Raw genomic sequence first — 22,470 nt, forward strand, 5'->3', positions numbered from 1 at the left:
TATGCTCACCAAATGTTGCCAAAAAATAACAAGTCCTCTATGAATGTATATAATAGCTTAATATAGGCAAGTTTCAGGTTAGAGTACTTCTAGGCTAGAGTAATTTAAGGAAATAGTTCAGAACCTTAAAATGATTGAACTACAAGATTGAGCCATAAGATTGACCAATAAGATTGTGTATAGTGTGGAATATCTTTTTTGGGTGTGTGTTATTAGTAGAATAATGTATAAAATGACATATGGTGCATTGGCCATTTAAATATTCTACACGAAACAATAGGAATTGCAATGAAAAATATGAGAAAGAAATAATGTTCTATGTTTTAAACAAAAATCTATACTAAAACCATTATTGAAGACAACCGATAAAAAACAACAAAAGCATACGGAAACTTGATTCAAGTATTTCCACTAGCGTTATTAATCAAGTCAGTGACACGAGCCCATAGTTCGCTGGAAATCTGACAATCTTGGATAACATCAACGTTCAATGTACTTTTTCCTCCAGCTTTCTTATTATAGGCAGTAATAGCAGAAGAAAGGCTGCTATAACTACTACTGCTTTCAAATTTAATGTAGTTTGAAGTGTCATTATATGTAATACCATATGAAGATATACTTACACCGCTACCAGCGAATGAATCCTTGAAGGCATAGTAACGCCCAGTTGATACCTGTTCAATATTAGTTGCAACATTTTTCAACCAAGTAACTCTATTAGAAGTAACACTATTAGTAACATCGGGTAATTCAGCAGCGATAGCTTCATATGCACCACGGAAAGTATTAATCTTCGAGTAAAGTATTCCATTAGTGCCAAAACTTTGTCTGAACATTCCAGAATTGTTGAAAAGCTTCTTTTGGAGAGTTCCAACATTCAGCATATCAGATGCAGTAATAGAATCTATGACAGATTTTTGAGATGATGTAGCGTTTGGTTGCAATACTGTGACAATCTGTTTGAAGAGATCAACACTCTTTGCGGAACCAGAAAGCGTACCGGATGATCCTTTAAGGAGCAATGATGAGCCCGTCAATCCTCCATCTTTGATTTGAGAATAAATATTAAAAATAAGAATTAATTGACTCGCCCAATCGGAGCCAACAGCAATTTCAGAGGTAGAATTTGAACTAGAATTAGAAGTAGATGTAGATTTGGAAGCGGTTTTTGATGAAGCAGACCTAGTATCGGTGTTATTTTTTGTTGTTTTGGTGGCGTTCACACTAGAACTAATAATAGAAGACGAGGCTGTTAAAACAGAACCGCCAATAAAACTGAATCCCTGTAGAGAGGTTGGAATTTCAACCAGAGAAACGTTTCCACTGTAATCACCAACAGAAGAAGTGGAAGTGGCTTGAGTAAGTAGCTGTTGAACTTGTTTTCCAACGGGCAAATCTGTCACCAGAGACAAAGAGCTAGATAAATATTGGGATTGTGTAGCACCACTGTCACCTATCAATAAAGAAGATTCGGTGCTAACAACATTAACAGGAATAGCTGCTTGATAACTGAGACTGATGAGCAGTAAGAATGTGGTGAAAAAGAGACCTCTAGCCATGATGATTTGATTCTATTAAGAGACTTTTTATTAAATAGACCCTTTAAAGACCCTTCTATTAATTATGAATATTAAAGCTACCAGAAAAACAAACAAACAACTTATTTTTTGAGTTCCAGGGTTCTCTGGAATTTATTTATATCGTTGGTTCTAGCTCTCATGATGTTTTATGTTCCATGTCCTGCATGAACCCGTTTCGGAGGATCAAACAAACCAGGCCAGTGGTACATTCATGTGACATCCTGAGTTTTGTATATTGGAACTCATCATTCTCCTCTGAAGTTTCATATTCCATTTTAATTCCGTATTATATTTGAATATGATTCGTATTTACTGATATAGAGTAATCAGTAGAACGTGTACAATTTCAGATCAGTGCAAAAAAAAAGCTCAGTATAGAACGGCTTTAGACCAAGAATACCATTAAGTACCAGAACCCACAATGTTAGATTTTCAGTTTTGGGTACCGAAGACAGAAACAGCGTATAAGCTAAAACAAAACAAACAACAAACAAACAAAGGAGAAGTTTTGTTTCTTAGATTTAATTAGATCCTCTGGGCTTCCACCTCAGATCTTTGGTGACAAAACAAAAAAAGCTTTAAAACAAAAAGGAAACCCGGACATCATGACATCCACAAATTTAATGATTTTGTTGAGATCAGTAAGTGGACACAAAAGACTTGCACTGTGCTGGCACCGCCACAAAGTATTTTACAAAGTGCTGCTCTTACACTCAAGGAAGTAGAGATGTCAATATACTATACCCGGTATTCAGAATCTGTTTTACTTTTTAAAAGCTTTTCTTCAAATCTGATCTTGAAAATTGATGCATTTGGGCTGTCGCTAGTGCAAAATGATGCATTTGATCATTATAATTATTACTTCAACACTTTCCGGAAAAATATAGGCCATTGTCTTGGGATAGTAGGTGTGATCAATCTAGCCACATCCAGATACGTAATCGTGGCACTGGGAGCTTCAGTTCAGACCAAGGTATTGGCAAATAACGTCTATAAGCTCTCTGGTTGTGAATTTATTCCAATAAAGCTTGAAAGCGTGCCTTTCACCAAAAGTTCGTCCAGCAATGATGATAGATATTATGTCAACTTGTTAAAATACCACTTGACTAATAGCAACTTACTTTATTGCCAGTCGCTCGATTTGTCTCATAATTTCCAATCGCTTTTCAGCAAAGAAAATGAGGTGACGAGAACTACAATAAGTAATTTATCCACATTTAATCCTACACCAATGAATAAGGACCTTATTAATTCTTTCGATTCTGATTACTTCTGGAATGAATACTTGTTATCTGAGCTTATTGGTTTGTCAAATGAAAGAAACAGTGGCCCTGTTTGTGAATTTTTGATACCTTTAATTTACGGATTTGTCGAATTTACACAAGTTCCAAGCCTGAATGTACATGAATCCCGACAAATTTGGTTTGGTGTCATATCAAGAAGAAACAAATATAGAGCTGGAACTAGATATTTTAAGAGGGGTGTGGACTCTCAGGGAAATGTCGCTAATTTTAATGAAACTGAACAAATTGTTTTGGTAAAGGAAGATAATAAAGTGTCAGCATTTAGTTTCTTACAAATAAGAGGATCTATCCCTATCCATTGGGCAGAAATTAACAACTTGAAATATAAACCAATATTATCATTATCAAAAAATTCCAATCTCAACAGCTCGGTTCTACATTTTACTTCTTTGAAAGAGAAATTCAGTGATTTGGAAAAAGTCTACATTGTTAATTTAATCAATAGCAAGGGCCATGAATTACCGATCAAAAATGCATTTGAATCAACAGTTTCAGAACTAATAGCCTTGAGAAATAACGATCAGAATTTACCAGCAATAGATTACATTTATTTTGATTTTCATGACCAGTGCAAGAAGTTTAATTACCAGAACACTAATTTGGTGACCGAAGAATTGAAAAATCACAGATTTAGTTTCAATGATTATTTCAGCGTTGAGTTTACTGGCCAGGATTTTTTTAAACAGAACATTGTTCCGCATGGTATCATAGTTAACGTTATGTCCACCCAAAAGAATATTGTTAGAACAAACTGTATGGATTGTTTAGATAGAACTAATGTAGTTCAAAGTGTTATTGGGAAGTGGATTTTGACTGAGCAGCTTAATAAATTGGAATTCAACTACTATCCAAATATCCAATATAAAATGGAGTCTGCCCTACTGGATGTGGAAAGCTCTAATCACTCAATGGTCCCAACATTTACTTCAGCATTCAACAATATCTGGACAAATAATGGGAACTATATTTCAAAAGCATACTCAGGAACAGGAGCTCTCAAGAGTGAATTCACCAGAACCGGGAAGAGAACGGTGGATGGTGCTATCAGAGATTTGGTTAATTCCATCGTCAGGTATTTTAAAAATAATTTCTATGATGGCTACAGGCAAGATTCGTATGATGTATTTTTAGGGAACTTTCAACCCTCATTATTCAATGAAACCACAGATTATAAAAAATATGACACAAATTCCACCACAGCCAATAATTTTTCTTCAAGAATGTCCATCGATAAACAGAATACTAATGAGGAAAATATATTGACCACAGCCATTGACTCCTCGTCCAAGAGTGGCCATAAGAAAACCAATAGTGTGTTTATGGGAAATCCAAGCAGATTTTCAATGAGCCAAAACAGCAACTATACTCCTTTTGGTTCGCTCACAAATTTTCAAAGCGCTCACAGTCTCATTTATCCTTCAAACATAAATATGAGCTCTTCACCATTTTATGATTGCAGACCGTTCAAATATCAACTGATGCCTTATTTACTTGTTTCTACTACTGCACTTTTCTTTCTGGTGATATTCTTTCCTAAAGATAATTCAATTACCACCAGTTCGAACTTGATATTACTAGGTGCGTGCTTCGTGATAATCAACTGGTCAGTATTATTTATTCTTGGAAATGGGTTACAGTTTGTTGTGTGGCCCAAATTGTGCGATATTGGATTTCTAAGAAAAAGAAAGGTTATTGGTGAAGCTACAGATAGTGATGATGATGGGGTTGAAGGATTTGAATATGTTATTGCAGACGAATTCACATCAGGGATGGCTAAACTTGATTGAATAAGATAGTCAGATTTTCAGTTAATCCACTTTTTTTTTCTTATGTGTTTTGTTATTTTTTTTTCTCATGTGAAAAGGCCAACTAGAACAGGTATTACAGACTTTGATAGAATTCAGAAGAATTTATAGATTGTGATCATATACTAGGTAAAAAGATTTCACTAAAAAACATGCTGCGTATAAATAAGCCCTGTGTTTTTTTTTTTTTTTTTTTTTTTTTAAATGATAATTGTCATAGAATAAATGATCTTTGGGAAATCAAATATATATCATGTATATGGAACAACGATAAGATGAATGAAATCTGTGCAAAATGAATTCAGAAGCTGCACACTCATCACATAAAGAGGCATGTTAATGTGCAATAAATAGGAAAAGAGAAGGGACATTTACAAATTTGAGAACGACCTACAAGCTGTCACATATTACGAGTTATAATATATCATAGTGTTAAAAAATTAATAGAAAAATTTATAACAAACTAATTGGATATATATTTTTTTTATGGAAAATAAATCAAGCTTCGTTTAATTCCTTAATCAACCCTGCTGGGTCATTGGCCTTCATTAAGGCTTCACCAACCAAGAAACCTTGTATGCCTTCCTTATGGTATTTTGCGGCTGTTTCCTTGTCAAATATACCAGATAACGCCAACAATATAGAATCTTTTGGCAAAAGACTGACCAAACTTGAAGATTTATTCAAGTCCACATTGAAAGTTGTCAAATCCCTGTTGTTGACACCAATAACTTTAGCACCGAGTTCTACCGCTGACTTCATTTCGTCAACAGTGTTGACTTCAACCAATGGTTCCATACCCAAAGAAACAGAGTATTGGTAGAGTTCTTTCAATGTAGCAACATCCAACATCTTGACAATAAGGAGAACAGTGTCTGCACCAGCAAGTCTAGCTTCAAGGATTTGGTATTTGTTGAAAATGAATTCTTTACGCAAGAGCAAAGGTCTAGACCCAGTGTCGGCACTGTGTTTATCTAGCAACTTGCGGATATTTTTCAAATCTTCAATAGAACCTTTAAACCAGTGTGGTTCAGTGAGAACGGAAATGGCAGTGACACCAGCTTTTGCATATCTTTCTGCTTGATGAAGAGCATTAATATTCAAAGCAATGTCACCTTTTGATGGCGAAGCTCTTTTGATTTCTCCAAGTACGGAATTCTTCTTTCCGATGTTGTCTTTAAGGGCCTTATAGAAATCCAAAACACTAGGAGCTAATCCTAAACTATACAATGTTTCCAAATCATTAAAAGTCTGACCAGGAATAGCTTCTTGGATTTTGTAATCTTGTTTGCGCTGAGCATAGATCTCGTGAAGGATGTTCTTTTTCCCAGATGACACAATATTTGATCTGGTGTATGAAGATTCCAATTTTTCTTGTTCTTCCCAAGTAGCGGCTGAATATGATAACAAATTTCTAATCATTAAATGTCCTTCTTCGGTGAGAATAGATTCTGGGTGGAATTGCACCCCTTCAATAACATACTTTTTATGACGAACACCCATAACAATGCCGCCATCAGTTTTTGCAGTCAAAACCAATTCATCAGGCAAAGAACTGATATTACCTGCCAATGAATGATATCTAGTGACTGATATACCTTGTGGCACACCTTTGAACATACCCTTACCATCATGAGTAATTGTGGATGTCTTACCGTGAACAATTTCCCCGGCATATTCTACAATACCGCCAAATACGTGGTACATAGCTTGTTGACCTAAACAAATACCGAAGATTGGTTTTTTACCAGCAAAGTGTCTGATAATATTTTGACAGATACCAGAATCAGTAACAGGATGTCCTGGCCCAGGGGAAAGGACGATGATATCATAATCTTTAGCTTCTATTTCAGAAACTGAGATCTTGTCATTTCTGTAAACCTCGACATTGGCACCTTCTTGACATAAATATTGATAAATGTTCCTATAATCATAATTGTTAGTATTTCCCAAATAAATTTGCTTTCAGATCTATTTTCCATGGATCACAACCCCGGCAAAGAGTAGGAAGACTTACCAAGTAAAGGAGTCATAGTTGTCTACTAAAATCACCCTTTTAGACAGGGCCTGTTTCTGTGCACTCATTTTCTAAGCTCTAAGTCGTTGTTTTATTAATCCTAATGAAGGTGACTCAATACATATTATTTATTAGTCAATTTTTTCAGTAGTTGATTTTTTTCGTGATGGACAATCATCCATAAAGTTGGTGCACTGTGTGCGTTTAGAGGAGTTTGGCGAATTTTCATTTCTTATAGAAAAAAAATAGTGCCAAACGCAGCCTATTTATTAATAACAAGAATCTTTATTGGAATATCACATAGTTATGGATGAATTGACACTCGTAAATGGAGCACATTCAAAGAACACGGTGGAAGTATTATACCAGCCAATAAATCTTGAGATTCTCATTAATTCTTGTTTAAGGCGCCGATTTACCCCAGCAAGTTTCAAATTATTGTTTATTCAATTTGATACAAAGTATAATGTGTCCATTGATGAATTCATAACGGTGGTATCGAATTTCGCCACATCATTGGAAAATGAATTTCTCTATGAATACATTTACGAAATAGTGATTATGCTGCATGGTTCCAATGCTAAAATAGGTCTAAGTTCTGTGTTTAGCAGGTTGAGTGATACCAATCAACTATTTCAAGTCCAATTTTTAAATGGAATAGTAAATAATATGACATATCTCAAGAGATTGGTGACACAAATATTTGACTCATATGACAAGGAGAATAATGGAATAGGTCAGCTGTCTTATAACGAGTTTTTCGTAAACTTGAACCAATTCATCTCCAGTGCAGATACCGCACAAATTGACCTTATTAAAGAAATAATATATTTCCTCGGTGTTCTAATTGAGACAATAATATCATTAAGCAAGTACCCAAACAATAAAATCAAAGACAAACATGATACGAAACATTTGAAAGCAAACAAAGACTTGTTTATGATACCCAAGGAATTTATTGAGCACATATATGAATTCATAAACAAGCTATCACAATCAAATAAGGAACTCAGCTACTTATGCACATATTTAGAGGACTTAATCAAAAAGTATTTCAAACATTTGAATCATATTTCTTCGCTATCCTACGCCGGCTCATCACATAATGCATTCAAAGCCCTCAAGTTGATATGGCTCAATAATGTTATCATGAACATGCGTATCAACGAAGAATTCTTTTTATTGACATTTGAATATTTTTTGAAAAATGAATTGAAGATTTTGAATATTAGAAGTGATGGCGATGATATGAAATTATTGATTAATAATTTAATAGACACACTGATGGAAATGTACTGTGTATCGATTGTTAATAGGTCACCATTACAGATACTCAATAAATGGAAATTGTTCATTGAGAAGCAATTGCCACTATTGATACTTCGTATAAAGGAGAAACGAGAATGCTTGCTTGGAGAAGGTGAAAACATGGAGAAAATGGACCTCGAAGACCTCAAATCTGATGAGGAACTTGAAAAATCAATTAGTCTCTCAAAAACTTCCAGAACATCTCCATTTTCAAAATCAATTCAAGGTGCTATTGTGGAATCCATCTCATACTTGGATTCGAAAATTGTAAAAATTTTAAAACTTTTTGCCAACGATGATCGACAAAATAAGAACGACTTAATCACAAATCCTGAGGCAACACGCGCGGTAATAGACTATCTCAAAATCCTAGAAAAAAGTGAAAAAGTTGATATTTTTGCCTCGCTTCCTCCAACTATCGTTGATAGTCGACAAAGTTTCTTGAGAAGTTGTGTCGCTTTGAATTTGATCACCACTGAAGATTTCGCATCTTGCTTAAGAGATGATGTGAAGTCAGAGATGGTAATATTGAATACAACCGATGTTGCAAAAGATCCTCAAAGCGGAGAATTCATCTATGACCTAACAAAGCACATTAACGATATATTTCTATCAAAAAATCCAGAATTTGATGCTGTTGACGCATCAGCCCTCACGAGATTTTTATACCACATTCCTAGCTTTGAAGCCACTACACAATATCAAATTTCACTCACTTTACTCAACACTTTGAAGTCACTAATCTCCGACAAGAAGGATCTATACTTGAGGAGGTTGTCGCTCTCGTTACTCTTGAATTTAGAAAGTTTGGATATTATTATTTATTTTTTGAGTCCAATCAGATTTGTGGAGCCAATATTGAACTACTTAGATAATATGAAAGAAGCAGATGATGGCGAGGAGGACTTGAACTTTCAAGATACTTTCACGGATTTTGGCTGTATGTTTTTATTTCTTTTTGCGATAATTAAGAGGTATGGTGTTAACCTCGAAGATATATTGGAAATCAAAAGCCAAGACAATTCATTCTGTCTCTATTTTCTATCAAAATCTGGCAATAAGAAAGATACTGGAGTGGAAAATTATCACCAAGATAAAACACATCTTAATTTAGGTCAAGAATTGATCAATAATTGGATAAGTGAATTATTTTATTCTTCTAGCGGTATATCTGATGAGCTAATAAGCCAGTCTTCTGCTAAACAATGCTTTAGGTTGATTCCAGTTATTTTCCAGCAAGCTTTTTTGGCATATAAACAAGGATTAATTGATTTTGAAATTTTCAAAAATGGGGTTGAATATTTTTTCCAACCATTCTTGTTGGCACCTTTGTTGGATATTTTTAATTGGTTAGATAGTTTAATATGGAGCTTAACACCTATAAGAGATGAAAATGACAAGAAGGATTTTCAATTAATTTTGAATGTTTTGTCATATTTGTTGTTCCCAGTGGTGAATGAAGAGGCAAAAGTTATTCACGGTTTAATTTTGCAATTTGTTGCGCCAAAGCTTTTAAAATCCATCAGCACCGTGGAACAGATTTATAATTCCGATACTGTTTTGCGTAATAGATTAGGAGGACAAATAATTTTGAGTCCAAGAATTTTTGAATTATTGAAACAAAAAATCAACCAAAATAGCTATTCATTTAATTTGAGCTTAATAGTTTCCAATAATCTATTTACCAGCAATGATTTAAGGTTACATTTTGATATTAAACTCTCGAATAATGAAAGTAACACGCATGCAAACTCCAACAGCGTCAGTCAAAATCCAGAGCCTTTTAACGAGTCTCCTTTCAGTCTACTTGAGGAACAGATTAACTCTTTAGTTCTTTGGTCTTATTATTCCCATCAATCTTCAGGAACTCCTAAATTCGATCCTTATTTAATACATTTAGCAGTAATGACTGCGAGTGGGAAAGAGGTTATAAATTTCTTCATCTCCATGATAATTGCTTATGAAAAAATTTTAAGAGATTTATATGTTTCAAGTACCAACACTGACTCAAAGGAGGGACTACTGAATTCCATAAACACCCAGAGCAGGAATTTTGCAGTGGAACAACTAAAAAAGAAAATTCTTGGAAGAAAAAAAGGACAGAGTCTTACAAACCAAAACATCCATGAAATCATCTGTGCTCTTGTGGATGTTCTTGCGACTCATATTGCTAGTTACTGTGATACTAGCGACAGGGAAAGAGTTATCTATTGGCAAAATAACCTATCAATAGCACTGGCTGGAGAGGAATCAACCGTTGTTGATAATACTGATATTAAAAATGAAAAGGATGATAGTCTGTCGCCAGAAGCCAAAATGATTCAACAAAAGAATACAGAAGTAATAAAACCTTTGAATAACTGTTCGCACAAGGGCAAGAGATCTTTTGAGCTGTCCCAGGATGAGTTATTTATTGCTCTTAAACAAATACAAAAGGAGCTTGACGCTGGTCAATCCAAGTCAACAGGGGAAGTGAAAAGAAGAAGACAAGTGACAGATAATGGGGAATCTAGAAAGAAGACAAGAACGGTTAAATTGTTAATTGATGGTGTACAGAATCAACTACTGCAATTTACCTATAGTTCCAAATTGAATTGAATGAAACAGTACGGTAGAATAAAACTATCCAATACATTTGTAACCTCGTTAACATGAAAATCATGGCTTGTAGACTGATGATGTCAAAATCAGGGCTAAAAAAGATGTGAAACGGTGAAATTGTCACGTGGAACACTCATCTTTTCTTTTTTTTTTTTTTTTTTTTGGCACATCATTTTTATGTGTGCACCCAGCTGAGCTATGGTAATTCAGGAACTATAGGAATATATGGAAAAAATAATGAAAAACAACTTTAAAGTAATAAGAAGTATAGATTGCTGATACTAAACATACGATAGCTATGCATGGAACTGTTCTTGGGTGGGTATATATTTGCTAAAAGTAATATGATAGATCATCCGTGATTCAGGATTGCGGGCTAAAATTGTGCGTGTTTGGGAATCTGTTACTGTGCATGCCATATATATAATCTACAAGAGCCCCCCTGACTACGGGAGGTGACCGGCAAACCAGATTTTTTTTTCGGTAAATTGTTGACAAGATTTCAAAAATGGAGCCGTTGTACTATACAAATGCTCATAATGATTACTTCAAGTCGATCTCCAAGAGATCTAAATCTCAAAAGGAAAAGGACAGGAAAAATCGGAGCTCTATCACCAGCTTTTCACTTCCTCCTCAAATGAATCAGACGAACCAGATGCTTCAAAGCAGCCAAGTAAGCCAATTGAATTCATTGGCTCAAATAAAAGAGACCCCGGACAGTTTCCAATATAAAACTCATTACAAAAAGTTTTCTAATCTCTCTGCTAGTGCTCCAAAGGGGGGAAACGGATTCATTAGTTCACCAACTTCTTCTTCCACTCCAATATCAATTTCAACCAGCCCATCATCCAAAATTCCTACAATAATCTTAGTTGCGGCTCAAGATTACCAAGCCAGAAATAAGAATGAGATCTCAGTCTATTCCAAGGAGCATTTGAAGTTGATGTCAAGAAAAGGAAATGGCTTAATCTTGGTAAAGAATATTAGTCGAATAGGTATGCCAGGTTTGATTCCAACATCATTGGTAAAAATTGTGGATTTGGATAACAGGGTTGGGAATGGCCCAAGACAAAAATATGATATGAATTGGTTGAATACTCCAGATACTGTGAGTCAGTATGAAAAAAACAATTACGGATATTCCACGGAAATAGGATCTCCTCAACCATATACGTCCTTTTCGGCTCCTGATACTACTCCAACAAGATCAGGATCTTTGTCGATTAGCAAACCAACGCCAATAAATTACCAAAAGCACAATGCTTCGACTCCAGAGCAAAACTACAGCTATGATGGCAAAGGCCAGTACAGCAAGGAGTCTGCAGAAACAGTCAATTCATTTGATAAGGATCTTAGAAGAGTGAATTCTAACTCTACTATTGGCTCGACTGTTTCTTCAATACATTCGTTCAATTTGAAACAATCGTTATCAAATTGCAGCAGTCCTGCCCTTAGTGATGATGAAGGCCTTGAAAATGACATCAATCCTTACCTAGAGGAAGATCAAGATGATGATTATGATGGAGATTTAACGGGATTTTATCAGGAACATAGTGATTCCAACTATTCTAACATTCTATTAGAAATAGATAGTGTTTGCGTATCTAACGTTTATAATGCTAATGGCCGGTACTGGTATAAAGTTGAAATTTTTTTCAAGAATGGCAACAAAAGATTCTTACGGCGTTACTACCAAGACTTCCATGATTTACATACGTGTATCGCGAATTACATTAATAATGCAGAGAACTACATGGATAATGATCTTCATTTGATGCCAAAAATGCCAGGTCCAATTCCTAGACCTGACCCAAATAACCCTTCGAAAAATTTGCTACAGAGATGCCACGATTTAAATATCTATTTCCACCAATTATATCTCAAGTTGGTAAATGACGGCTACAATAATGAAGTTTTTGAGGGATGGGTTCATCCAAGATTTGGTGATTATGATATGAATGGTGATGACCCAGCTGCTGCCTCTTTGGATAACTCTATTATTTTTGAGAGGCCAATTTGTGCCAATGATCAAGAAGGCAGCTTGTCTAACGATGATCATGACAATTTTAGAATGCAGCAGCAGCAAACAAAATATAATACAGCTTTGGGATCCCCAAAAATTGCAGTTCCAAAATCAGAATTTTCCTCTTTTAATGGCGGAGAAGGTCAAATGGATGATTATTATCATAATAATAATAATAAAAACAGTCTATATACTCATAGTAATACTAGTGCTAATAGTATGAATGTTCCTCAACAATCTGTTAGACAACATAATAGACCCCCAATTTCGGCTGCCTCATCACCAAAAATAAAACAGCAAGTTATTAATAAGAACTTGCCACCAATTCCAATGGGCGACTCTTTAGCTCCTCCAACACCTGTTTCGATAAAAAGAACTCACCCAACTCCAATATCTACCAAAAATAAACAACAATTCAACCAATTGAAATATTCTCCTTTTAGTCAAAGTGAAGAGGATGATGAGGAGAAAGAATATTCAAAGTTTTACAAATCTAATAATGATATCATGCAAGAAATTGAGAGTGAATTGAGTATCGGAAATGTCAGTATCATCGACAATTCCCAAGCTTTATCTTTCAAAGCTTCTTCAAACCCATCACAAGCCCTTAATCTTGCCATCACTGTTTCTACGCCTACTTCATCTACATTTTCTTCTTCAGAGAATTCGACTGAAAGCACCAACGCTGATGCACTGTTAAGCTTCTCTCAACACCAAATTTCAGGCCCACAAATCCGAGTCAAGGTGTTCTATAATGATGGTGAAGATATATTTATTACAAAGGTCCCTGTGTCACTTAATTTGTACCAATTGAAGAATAAAATTTTTGTCCGTATTAAGGCTGATTTTGAAAAGAGAAGCCCTGCTCTTAACAGAAAGCTAGTTTCCGATAAAAACATGTTCTTGTTCAATAAGGATTCCAATGGAGTGTATAGTGCTATTAAAGATGATATTGGATTAAGAAACGTTATTAGAGTGTCAAAAGGTAAAATCTCTGTCAGAGTTGAATTAGATTGATTTTTAGTTATTTTTTATTTATGCGTGTTAATTTTTTAGATTTCTTTTCCATTTTTGCTTTGATATGTTTCTGCTTTTCTTCACTTGTTCGATTTTGTTTAAGTAATAAATTAAGGGTAAATTTTCATTTTCAAACATCTCTGTAGGAGCAGGATTATTTAAGATCATTGAGCTCTGTTTATCCCAATATACTAAAAAAAAAATGAAATCACTGTGTACCGTACACATACAAAAAAGTCCAAAAATAAATTTTTTAGAATAGAAACTCCCAATACATAATGTTGTTATCATATTGAGATATTTTTATGTCAACCTCTTGGCACATTTCAATATTGTTTAAACTATGAAAAATGTGTGTCTGGTGTAGAACAAACCCTCAGTACACATGTTATTACCATATTGGGGTACTTTATTCCTGGCATGTTTCAAAACTATGAAGAATAATAACCCCCATTATACACACTAAATTTGGTGCAAACATCAAAAATAACCCCCTTTTTACACAGTGAAGAAATTCTTCACCAAAAACAAAAAAAATACAACCCCCTATTCTGTGATGCTAGCAAATATTTACACGTGATATTCACGACATTTTGGCACACTGTAGCGGTCGGTACCTTTTAGCAATATAATTAAGTCAGGTAGTTAAACAAACCGAGCCAATCAAGACATTGTATTCAATTTAACGATATGTACCTTTCAGGATTAAGATGTAAGATATAATTCTATCGTAAAGAGATAAGATATAATAAATAAGTATTAATTAATTGTTCGATGATTCTCATATAAAATGAGTAATAATAAAAGAAGATGAGAAAATAATGTGATCACAAGCTGCAGCTTTTGAAAAAAAAAACTCACTGACCGAAACGAAGTCTCTGAAATGTGACAAAGTTTGATATCCCAATAAGGTAATAACATATGTATTGGGGGCTTTTCAACATATTAACTGATTACGGATAACACTTGCTTGAGATAACTTACCCGGCCCAACAACATCAAAGCATTTCATTCCCCCTTACACACGATTGTTCTATAACTATCTTTGAAGCATAAACTCAATTCAACATTTAGTTAGATAGTATTTCATTTTATATTTAGCAGCAATGAATAATGGCCCACAGAAACCAAGTACCCTGCGTTATTCTGAATACTATACCAAGTTTTATGAATTGGATCACACTCTAACAAAAGAAGAACGAATTACTTTGAGAGACTACTTCTCAGAAATTGGATCAAAATCGAGACTAGGATGCATTGCTGCGTTCGGTTTGGGATTTGGAGCAGTTCTATTCAGGAACCGATCGAAGATTAGCTCAGCAACTCTGCGTGTCAAAATCTTGAGGAATCAAAGCCCACACTTGACAAATGAGGAACTCTTTGCCAAGTTGAATGACCTACAAAAGCAAAAGCAGAAACAGAAACAGAACAATATTGGGGTCAAGGCTTTTCTCTGGGGGTTAGGTAGTGTTTTATTGTTTTTTCCTGTCACGCTCAAAGTTTCGGAAAGTTCAGCTTACAATGGGTTGGTTGCTAACCATGCCCCTGTGGATGGCGAGAAGGCTAAGGTCGTTAAAGTTGCCGATTTGTTGAGCCAAAATAACAATATTTTGCAATGGAGAGTGTACTACGAAATGACAATCCGTCACCCTGAAAAAGCAATAAAAGACCCAAGATTGAACCAGCAAAACAGGAGAGTAATTGACACGCAACAACAATCTCAAAGACAACCAGAAACGATGGAATCGCATGAGGAACCATCGATAGGGTTTTCTCAGGAAGTTAGAACTCCTGCTGCAGCTTCTCCAGAACCACTTTATCCGAAAACAATTGATACAGCTCCGTCAGATGACACACCTTCCTACGTTGATAATTATCAATCTGGCGATGGCTTTGGAAATAGAGACTCTGATGATGATATTTTTGAAAACATGGGTCTTGCTGCTGGCGGTAGCTCCAATTATAGTTCTGCTAAGGGCAAAAATGAAAATACTTATTCTTCCTCTTGGGATAGGATTAGAGCTGAAAACAATGTAGAGGGTGGAAATGAGGGCGGCTCTAGTTGGGAAAAAATTAGAAGAAACTCGAATTGATATTTTCTGATGGGTGATTTTGTAAATATTTTATGTGTCATGGAAACATTCACATTATTAAATATAATAATAAGCCAATACATATATATTGATAGCCGTGTGCTGGCATGAAATCAAATATAGGGATTAGGGATACTCCTGGGTCTAATTTAAAGATAAATTTTGTTTAATAAAGAAATATATATTATAATAAGGAACTCAAATGTAAACTTTCAGAATAACAAAACAAGGAAATGAATGTGCTATTATACAATAAAAAAGAGATTCTTTCGTTTAGAAGAAATCAAATAATGGAAGAAGTAAAAGAAGAACCAAAAGAGATAAAAGGTTATTTTAAAGAGGAAGTGTTATTAGGAAACTAATTAGATATGTCTCTATAATAGTCTGGAACAGAGGTTGTTCTAATAATTGTCTTGTTATGAAATTGGGCTTTCTGAGGATGAATTCCTTTTGACATGGCTTGTGGATCATTATTAGCAACAACATTAGCTGATTTCACTTCAGTAAGTGCATTAGTTGAACCTTTTTCACGTTGAATTCTACCAGATAATGAGTGATCTGATTGAAAATTTGAAGGATCTAGGTTTTCTTTGTTTGAACTAAATGTACTGACCGATGCAGATCTCTTAAATATATTACTTTTCTTCTTTGTCATACTCTTTCTTTGGTTATAGGATGATAGAGACTTGACATCAGTAAATACAAACTGAAAGTTTGTGCCCTTGTTTTGCTTCTTCGCTGGTGCCAAAGGTTTTGAAGTAGAGTTTGATTTGCCAAAGGTCCCCATCATTGGAACGGACTCAGCAGAAGAAGGAATATAGGTATTAGCCAATCTATTTTTCTTTTCATGCTTAGCGGCATCTGGAGTAGGACTGGCTAGATAATCCTTCTGTAAAACACTATCAGTTAGATTTTTCTTTGTACTAGTTGCTAAGATCGTCGACGGAGAGTCAGTCACACTCCCTTGCTGTTTCAATGGTGTTCGGGATGAATTAGCTGAACTATCAACAGAGGAACTGAGAGTAGGAATATTGTGAGGAATCATTTGCCCCATATAAGGATAACCCATATTTGGATGCAATGGCACAGCACCCGCCATGTAGGGTCCCTGTATTGACACTGGAGGAAAAACGTGCAAAGGAAAACCTGGTGGTACTGGGCCTCCCATCGGTATAGGATATGGCAAACCTTGGAAACCTGGGGGAACCAGTGCAGGTGGTCCTGGGGGAACCAGTGCAGGTGGTCCTGGTGGTAGTCCATTTGCGAATTCTATAATTGGTTGCTGGATTGTGTATTGACCCATTGGGGGTTGCACGAACATATGACTATTTTGGAACTGAAAATTAGCCATTGAGGGATCAATGGATTTGGCCTCCTTTGGTGCTTTATCGCTGTCAGGTTTGTTATTGTTTAAAGACTTATTTTCCTTATCTTTGGTGTTGTTTTCGATCTCTCTTCGTGATACGCTGGTGGATAAAGTTGATCTCGAAGCCGTAGAATTTCCAAGAAGTCTCAATTCTTCCTCGATATTTTCATCGAGATCTTGAAGATTATAATTTTCAATTTTCTTTTTTAGACTTTTTGGAGTTTTGAAGTCCATCAAGACTCTGGTAATATAATCATCCCCTAATCTAGATTTTGCATTCCTCATAGGTGTTTGTACTGGCGAATCTATTTGTGAGAAATTTCTTTTCTTTGAGCTGGTTGTACCCAATCTCAAAAATGGAGAAAACCCCTGGTGTTTATAAAGATCAAAATCATCACCATTATTAAGATCATTAAGAAGATCAACATTGGAATCTATGGTTGCCGAATCTTTGGGTTTATCTCTAATGCTTTTAGTGAGGTTGAGTTTTGATGCTGATTTCTTGAGGGATTTAAAAATTGAATTTTGGTTCAAGTAACTGAAGTCACCACCCAGATTCTTTTGAGGCGTGACTGTCAAAAAATCACTTAGATGAACAGATTTATTAATGAACGAAGGCATGTTATCGATGTCCTTGTTTTCAGCAGCACATCTCGGGGCTGAGGGACTCGATGTTAGGTTAAAGAGGAAGTCATAATTTTTTCTAGCAGGGGAATTCAAATGCAGAACTCTGTTGACAGAAGATGTTATTTTGCCGAAAAAAGGCGTTACCATGAAATCACTGCTATTAAAATTATTTTGGTTCAATATTTTATTGGAATATGGGGTGCTTCCGAACAATATAGAGTTGTTGTTGGCGTCATTCTGTGTAACTGGCTCAGCTTGATGATTTTTCGTTTTAGTGTTTTTATCAAGCGATAATTTAGTCTTTCTCTTTTTCCTTGATTGTTCATCTAATGACTCAAAGATTTCAGAGTCTAGCACATTAGCCATAGAGTTGTCTTCTAAAGATTTGGAGGTCATCCTTTTGGTATTATTGTTGAATTCTTTTGTTTACTTTTATGCTGCTATGTTGCATGACAAGCAACGCTTTTCGTTCTCTAGTTTGTTAGTTTGTTTTTCCCAAGATGAGCCGGAAGCAACGGGAAGGGTCGAGTGGCAGTAAAAGTTTGTCTTTGACAGATTTCGTGATAAGCTGGCTAGAAATTTGTTGATAATAGCTGTTGTTGGTGATAGCAAGGAATAGAGGAATTTGTTTACAATCAACCCACTCCTGAAACTGTAAACAAAACAAACACGCACGTGATCAAGCACATACAATATTTGCGTACAAAAATCATTTAATTTAAGCAGACGCCTCCTACAATGCTGAGGGGTTTAATGGCCAGAATGATAAGAACATTATGTGAGTATAGTAATAGCAAATTAGTATTAAAAACATTGAACTTCTTGAGCTTTCACCCATAAACTCTTTTATTTTGTACATTAGACAAAAAAAGAAAGCAATCCCCTACTAATATTATATAGTAGATGTATATGCACGTGACCATTTTCTCAAGGAACTGAAAATAAATATTCATTTGGTGGGACTTTGGGAGGATGAACTGTAGACTTTGTGAAAAAAAGGTACGCAAAGATGTCAGAAAACAACCGCACAGATATTATCAAACCTCTTGACCCCATAAGTGGATCTGCCCAAGATCAACTGCCGAAGGCACCTGCTGCAGCTTCTTTACAAAGAGGGAGCATAAGCTCAATTTTGAATTACGATGATTCGACGCCTGCTGTGATAAAGCCCCAAGTCGAAGAGGAGACTCACCAAGATGTTAATAATGATGAAGACCCATATGCTGACCCAAATCCATCAGTTGGGGAGTATGAGGAGGCTCAAGAAACTGGGAAAGCTGAAGAAAAAGACAAAGATACGCACGTAAATTCCTCTGAAAAACCTAATCCCCAAGAGCAAGCGAAGGAAACAGAAGCTTTTGATTATGAAATAAACCCTAGAAGACCAAGAAAAAGAAAAATCATCAATCTGAAACCAAATGCCTTTTCTTTAAGAAGAACGAACGAAGAAGAGGATGAGAAAGAGCAAAAAAAGGCAAAAGTGGTGCTGGTTTCTCTTCATGGTGAGCATACTGAACAAGAATATGTGCGAAAAAATACAGATCAAGATGAACTTGATTATTCTGATCTCCAAGGTCAGCCTTCGCAAAACTTGGACAGAAAATTGAAGCGTCCAAAGGGAAGACAAAACGTTCACGACCAAATGAAAAGGGCACAGCTTCAAAGAGAAAGGGAAGAAGAAGCTGAACAGAGGAATCTCAAAGTGGAAAGACAGCAATTGATGTCACAGGAACAAGGCAATGTCAATGATATAGTAAGAAGTCATTATAATCAGCGGACTCATTTTGCACGGAAGGAAAGAAGACAGGATTCAGCCACTTTCAAGCTTAGGAATTTCAATAATATCCTCAAATATATGCTTATAGGTAAATTTTCCAAGCCAGGTAATAAAGTTTTGGACTTGGCGTGTGGAAAAGGTGGTGATTTATTCAAATGGCAACAAGCTCAATCTTCTTTGTATATTGGATTAGATATCTCACCTGCATCTATTGAAGAAGCGGTTAGAAGATCTAACAATATAAGAGACAGAAGTTTCCTGGTATATTTTGCTGCTTGTGATGCCTTTGGTGGCGACATCAGGGAAGCGCTTTCTGTTTTTCCTCCTGGGACCATTGAGCTCCCAGTGGACGTCGTTTCAATTCAATTTGCGTTACACTATGCGTTTGAGTCCGAACAAAAAATTCGTAATACTTTGGCCAACATTTCCAGATCTTTGAAAGTAGGAGGTCATTTTATTGGAACTATTCCATCTTCTGACTTCATAAAGTTTAAAATTAAACATTTGAAACCAGGAGAAAAGAAATGGGGTAATTCCTTGTACAGTGTGGAGTTTCTCAAGGATCCTCCTGAAAATGGTAGTTTTTTCTCCAACCCCTATGGTAACACTTATATTTACAATTTGCAAGACGCTGTGGATCATGTTCCTGAATACGTTGTTCCGTTTGAAATTTTAAGATCTCTTGCTGAGGAATATGATTTGGAATTACGTTATAAGAAACCGTTCTTTGATCTATATCGTGAAGAAATCCCTGAATGGATGAACAAGCTTTCACCAAAATTGAGGAACGGCTTGAGAAGATCTGACGGGAAATATGGATTGGAGGGTGAAGAAAAACAGGCCGCTGAATTTTATTTAGCATTCGCTTTCGAAAGAGTTGGTTACGCCTGAATTTTGCTTAGCTTTTCGTTTCTTTATTGTCTAACTATTAATTTAATGATCTTCCAGGTTTCGACCTTACAACCACACTTACTTGCCATCTTCCAAAAACACAGTCTAGTAGAATTTAATATATATATATATCTATATTTCGAAAAGATTAACCATCAATGTCAAACCTCACGGCGTACCCGCTGTTATCAAGATAGTTTTTCACGTCCATAACTTTGTATTCTTCTCTGTGGAACATTCCTGCCCCCAAAGCAGCATCGACACCAGTTTCTCTGAAGACTTCCAAGAAATGTTCAGGCTTACCGGCCCCAGAACTGGCAATAACAGGGATATTCACTGATTTCTTGATGAAATCAACTAATTCTAAATCATAACCGTTCTTAGCACCATCTTTGTCAATACAATTGAGCAAAATTTCCCCAGCTCCCAATTTTTCGCAACAGGTGACCAATTCAAAGGCACCAACTTTTTTCGAGAACTCTCTACCGCCTTTAACACTCACTTGGTAATAACAGTATTCTTCACCTTTTGGACCAGGGTATTTAGTCTTAAAGCACTTAAATGGCATCGATTTTGGATCGGCAACGTAACTTCTTTTTGGGTCTACCGAAATCACCACTGCTTGGTTCCCGTAACTTTTTGAAATCATTTCAATTGGAGATTTCCCACTTGGAACTTCATTGTCATCGTAATACTGTTCAGCGGTATAAACAGCATCAGATCCAATACTGACCTTATCGGCACCGGACTTGAAGTACATTTCAGCAACTTTCAAAGCCGACACAACCTCCCCGTCAGGTTGCTTGAAGTCCCGGATACCACCCCCAACAGTTAAAGGAACAAAGACGGTCTTACTACTCTGCTTCAACACTTCCAACATAGGCAAGTCTTGCAAAGGACAGTTCTTGAATGATGTGATATTCAAAAACGTCACTTCATCGGCACCTTGCTTATAATAGTTTTCAGCTAACTCGACCGGTTTACCCAAGTTTCTGACATCTGATTTACCATCAGTTGATTTCTCACGGACATCATATTGATCACCTTTAGTAACCACCAAGTCACCATCGTCATTAGTACGTACATCAAGACAGGCAATAATTCTGTGGGTTAACCCGCTAATATTCTTTTTGACAGGAGCTTCTGATGGTTTAGCATCAAGTTTAGTCAATTTTTCCCCGTTCAAGAACAGTTTGATTATCTTAATACCAGCTTTACCCGATTTTTCAGGATGGAATTGTGTTGCAAAGACATTATCTTTGCTAATAGCCGCCACAAATTTTTCATCACCATATTTCCCAATAGATAAATTGAAACCTTGAGATAGAAGCTTTTCGATTTTTTCATCGTCAATGATGGCAGCATACGAATGGACAAAATAGTACCTTTGATTGGCGTTCAAGCCGTATAATTCATATTCACTGGCTTCATTCTTGGCTATGCCCTGAATGTATAACCCTGCAGTATTATTCCAACCAATGTGTGGTACAGATTTCGTCGAGTTCTTGAATTTAGTCAATGAAAGCCCTTCAACGTACCCCAAACCTTCAGAAACGTTATTATCTTCGGTACTACTTTCAAGTAACGTCTGTAAACCTACGCAGATCCCGAACAATGGTTTACCAGAAGCGATATATTTTAGTATTGGTTCTCTCAATCCCTTTTCATTTACCTGCTTAACAAAGTGACCGTAGTTCCCAACCCCTGGCAAAATCAATTTGGTGTTTGGATCGTTATTGTTGTCGATAAGATCCATCAATTCTTCACCATTGGTGAGATATTTCACTTGGTAGCCGATGTGCTCGATAGCATTTTGCAATGATTGTAAGTTTCCACTGTCTACGTCAATGACATAGGCTACTTTTTCGGAGCTCATATTGGATTATGTGTTTCAATTATCAACAAACGACGATCTAACCAAGCACTATTGAGGATATTTATACACATATACATCCAGATGATGACTTGCAGCAATGACTAAACCCACAATAAAAAAAAAAAAGAGTCAGATCCCTGTCACGAGACTTTGGTGACATGTTGTGCAGCAGGGTAAAAGCTGCC

General features: G+C 35.9%; 9 protein-coding genes across 9 annotated transcripts; 5 read left to right on the forward strand and 4 right to left on the reverse strand. All coding sequences in view use genetic code 12, as the record gives it.

The window, feature by feature from the left end:
- Positions 1 to 398: 398 nt before the first annotated feature.
- DASC09_031920 (uncharacterized protein) lies at positions 399 to 1,559 on the reverse strand (the record flags this gene model as incomplete). Its single annotated transcript, XM_064996791.1, has 1 exon — positions 399 to 1,559. The coding sequence occupies one exon, from the start codon at positions 1,557 to 1,559 to the stop codon at positions 399 to 401; it is 1,161 nt and encodes a 386-aa protein (XP_064852863.1).
- A 748-nt stretch (positions 1,560 to 2,307) lies between these two features.
- On the forward strand, positions 2,308 to 4,671 carry DASC09_031930 (uncharacterized protein; the record flags this gene model as incomplete). The annotated part of the gene is made up of 1 exon (XM_064996792.1): positions 2,308 to 4,671. One exon carries the CDS (start codon positions 2,308 to 2,310, stop codon positions 4,669 to 4,671), a length of 2,364 nt encoding a protein of 787 aa, XP_064852864.1.
- A 516-nt stretch (positions 4,672 to 5,187) lies between these two features.
- TRP3 (bifunctional anthranilate synthase/indole-3-glycerol-phosphate synthase) lies at positions 5,188 to 6,774 on the reverse strand (the record flags this gene model as incomplete). Its single annotated transcript, XM_064996793.1, has 2 exons — positions 5,188 to 6,613; positions 6,707 to 6,774. 2 exons carry the CDS (start codon positions 6,772 to 6,774, stop codon positions 5,188 to 5,190), a joined length of 1,494 nt encoding a protein of 497 aa, XP_064852865.1.
- A 238-nt stretch (positions 6,775 to 7,012) lies between these two features.
- NUT1 (Nut1p) lies at positions 7,013 to 10,612 on the forward strand (the record flags this gene model as incomplete). The annotated part of the gene is made up of 1 exon (XM_064996794.1): positions 7,013 to 10,612. The coding sequence occupies one exon, from the start codon at positions 7,013 to 7,015 to the stop codon at positions 10,610 to 10,612; it is 3,600 nt and encodes a 1,199-aa protein (XP_064852866.1).
- A 511-nt stretch (positions 10,613 to 11,123) lies between these two features.
- On the forward strand, positions 11,124 to 13,655 carry DASC09_031960 (uncharacterized protein; the record flags this gene model as incomplete). The annotated part of the gene is made up of 1 exon (XM_064996795.1): positions 11,124 to 13,655. One exon carries the CDS (start codon positions 11,124 to 11,126, stop codon positions 13,653 to 13,655), a length of 2,532 nt encoding a protein of 843 aa, XP_064852867.1.
- A 1,106-nt stretch (positions 13,656 to 14,761) lies between these two features.
- On the forward strand, positions 14,762 to 15,748 carry DASC09_031970 (uncharacterized protein; the record flags this gene model as incomplete). The annotated part of the gene is made up of 1 exon (XM_064996796.1): positions 14,762 to 15,748. The coding sequence occupies one exon, from the start codon at positions 14,762 to 14,764 to the stop codon at positions 15,746 to 15,748; it is 987 nt and encodes a 328-aa protein (XP_064852868.1).
- A 358-nt stretch (positions 15,749 to 16,106) lies between these two features.
- DASC09_031980 (uncharacterized protein) lies at positions 16,107 to 18,137 on the reverse strand (the record flags this gene model as incomplete). The annotated part of the gene is made up of 1 exon (XM_064996797.1): positions 16,107 to 18,137. The coding sequence occupies one exon, from the start codon at positions 18,135 to 18,137 to the stop codon at positions 16,107 to 16,109; it is 2,031 nt and encodes a 676-aa protein (XP_064852869.1).
- Positions 18,138 to 18,750: 613 nt separating this feature from the next.
- Positions 18,751 to 20,409, forward strand: ABD1 (mRNA (guanine-N7)-methyltransferase; the record flags this gene model as incomplete). The annotated part of the gene is made up of 1 exon (XM_064996798.1): positions 18,751 to 20,409. One exon carries the CDS (start codon positions 18,751 to 18,753, stop codon positions 20,407 to 20,409), a length of 1,659 nt encoding a protein of 552 aa, XP_064852870.1.
- A 148-nt stretch (positions 20,410 to 20,557) lies between these two features.
- On the reverse strand, positions 20,558 to 22,285 carry HIS7 (imidazoleglycerol-phosphate synthase; the record flags this gene model as incomplete). The annotated part of the gene is made up of 1 exon (XM_064996799.1): positions 20,558 to 22,285. One exon carries the CDS (start codon positions 22,283 to 22,285, stop codon positions 20,558 to 20,560), a length of 1,728 nt encoding a protein of 575 aa, XP_064852871.1.
- Positions 22,286 to 22,470: the final 185 nt, after the last annotated feature.

Source organism: Saccharomycopsis crataegensis (genome assembly GCF_037102585.1).
Source record: "Saccharomycopsis crataegensis DNA, jcf7180000000084, whole genome shotgun sequence".
Taxonomy (NCBI): Eukaryota; Fungi; Ascomycota; class Saccharomycetes; order Ascoideales; family Saccharomycopsidaceae; genus Saccharomycopsis; species Saccharomycopsis crataegensis.